The sequence below is a fragment of the Sinocyclocheilus anshuiensis genome, unplaced genomic scaffold (genome assembly GCF_001515605.1).
Source record: "Sinocyclocheilus anshuiensis isolate Anshui unplaced genomic scaffold, SAMN03320099.WGS_v1.1 scaffold1726, whole genome shotgun sequence".
NCBI lineage: Eukaryota > Metazoa > Chordata > Actinopteri > Cypriniformes > Cyprinidae > Sinocyclocheilus > Sinocyclocheilus anshuiensis.
Genome location: NW_015546155.1, coordinates 420,722 through 422,828, shown reverse-complemented (window position 1 = coordinate 422,828; position 2,107 = coordinate 420,722). Strand labels below are relative to the sequence as shown.

General features: G+C 37.8%; 1 protein-coding gene across 2 annotated transcripts in view; it reads right to left on the bottom strand.

Moving 5' to 3' along the window:
- Positions 1-270: 270 nt before the first annotated feature.
- Positions 271-2,107, bottom strand: part of LOC107701337 (carboxyl-terminal PDZ ligand of neuronal nitric oxide synthase protein-like) — a 44,853-nt gene continuing 43,016 nt past the window's right edge. The window contains exons 10-11 of one of the 2 annotated variants that reach the window (XM_016503328.1): positions 729-788; positions 271-635 (exon numbers count right to left, since the gene is read on the bottom strand). In XM_016503328.1, coding sequence (XP_016358814.1) covers positions 433-635; positions 729-788 — 263 coding nt within the window. In that variant the 3' untranslated portion in view covers positions 271-432. Of the gene's footprint in view, positions 789-2,107 lie in introns of both variants that reach the window. The other variant, XM_016503327.1, reaches the window with a different exon arrangement.

Here is a 2,107-nt window from a genome sequence, read left to right as displayed (position 1 = left end):
TTCCCACATCGTGACGTAGACATGTGGGGGCGTGTTAGAACGAGCCGTTTTAGGTAGGCGTGGTTGACTCTTAACTTTTATAAAGAATATCTTGAGACTTTAGTCTTTGCAACTTTACAGATCTTCTTTATGCACCAAGAGCTTGTAACACTCCAAAGAGAAAGGAAAAATTGAAATCGCATCATTTGACCCCTTTAACAACATTAACACAACAATTAAATATGTCAGTTCAGCAGTGGTCGGCAGAGCAGATAAACACTCTCCTTCTGCATGAGATAACAAGCGATTCCGGTCACAGGTTGGTGACGTAAAAGAATTTGCTCCCTGCCAGTGGAAACGTGAGCCGGTTCTGAATGAGTGCCGCTCTTGGCCAAGCACTGGCTCCAGCTCCGGCACCAGCCCCAGTGGAAAAGCGGTATCAGATGCACAAAGTTACTGGCCCCAGCTTTCCCGGTCATCGCTCTCATCCGTATTGGACTCATATCCGGACGCAATACCGGACTCTCTGAATCCAGGTGTGTCCAGTGAGCCGAGGAACTGGTTCCCTGGAGGAGAGCAGCCACCCGACTGGTCTTCATCCTGACCCTGACCTGAGTCACTGTCCTGCTCCGGCTTCTTCTCCTGCACTGAAGATTCTGAGAAGAAACGAAAGCCGTCAAGCCGAACCAGGCTGTTTGAGAGAGGGAAGCCCTCTCGAGCACTTGAGGGAGGATTCGGGTTGGGCTCACGTGATACAGCTGGCATGTTGGCACGCAGGGCGATTTCCAGAAGGCTGTCTTGAGATCCCACTGCAGGGAGGAAATGACATCATGGCATAGTCAGTGATAGAATAACTCAGAGGTGCCATTACTGAGGTGACTTTATCAAGCTAAACATATAATCACCAGAGTAAAGGCCTGTTCACACCTAGAATGATAACAATAAAGTATCTATAATGATTACTATATTTCCATCAACATCAATGTACAATAACGATACGTGTGCTCTTTGGTGTCGGGTGGATTCAGATTGGCTGTCAATGTTTTTATTGAAAAAAAATTTCTGAAAGTGATTCCAATGATATCATGGGATCGAATGTTTTTGAAAGAAGTCTCTTATGCTCACCAAGGGTGCATTTATTTGATCAAAAAATAAATTGATTACAGTAAAAACAGCAATTTGAAATATTATTACCATTTTAACTGTTTTCTATCGGAATATATTTTCAAACGTAATTTATTTCTGTGATGCCGAGCTGAATTTTCAGCATCGTTACTCCACTCTTCAGTGTCACATGGTCCTTCAAAAATCAACCTAATATGCTGATTTGATAATAATAATCAATTTCTAATTATTATCAATGTTGAAAATGGATGTGCTGCTCAATATATTTGTGGAAAAGGTTACAATTTTTATAATTCTTTGATGAATAGAAAGTTCAAAAGAACAGAATTTATTTGAAACACTTTTTTTTTAACAAAGCAAGTGTCTTTACTGTCACTTTTAATCAATAAAACTATTCATACTTACGGACTCCAAACTTTTGAACGGTAGTGTATACAGTGGTGGACGAAGTACACAAATCAAGTACTTGAGTAAAAGTACAGATCCGTATTACAAAATATTACTCCAGTAAAAGTAAAAGTACTCAGTTTTCAATTTTACTCGAGTGAAAGTACAAAAGTACTCGATTTTTTATGTACTTAAGTAAAAAAGTACTGATAGATTTATTTTGCAATTTTATATAGTCTACTTAATTTAATTTTATATTAGCACATAATTTTTTATAATCCTACTGCTCAAAATACCTGGGATTTTCCCAAAATAACCAATAAGGAAATAATGAATATAATAATAATATTCCCTCAGATGTAATCTATCTAGGTGGTTGAATAAACATATTTGGACTTTATTTAAAAAAAAAAAAAATTAAATTTAGCACCAGCAAGCTTGTTAGCTAGACAGTTAGCATCGGCTAACATTATTGACTTATTTTCAGCATGGTTATGAATAAACATTTATATTTGTCTACTCGGCTAGTTAATCCAGAGACATAGTAACTTAGGCTATGTGTGCTGACAAACAATATAAAAACAGACGTCACATAGGGCTAAATGCATAGCATTTT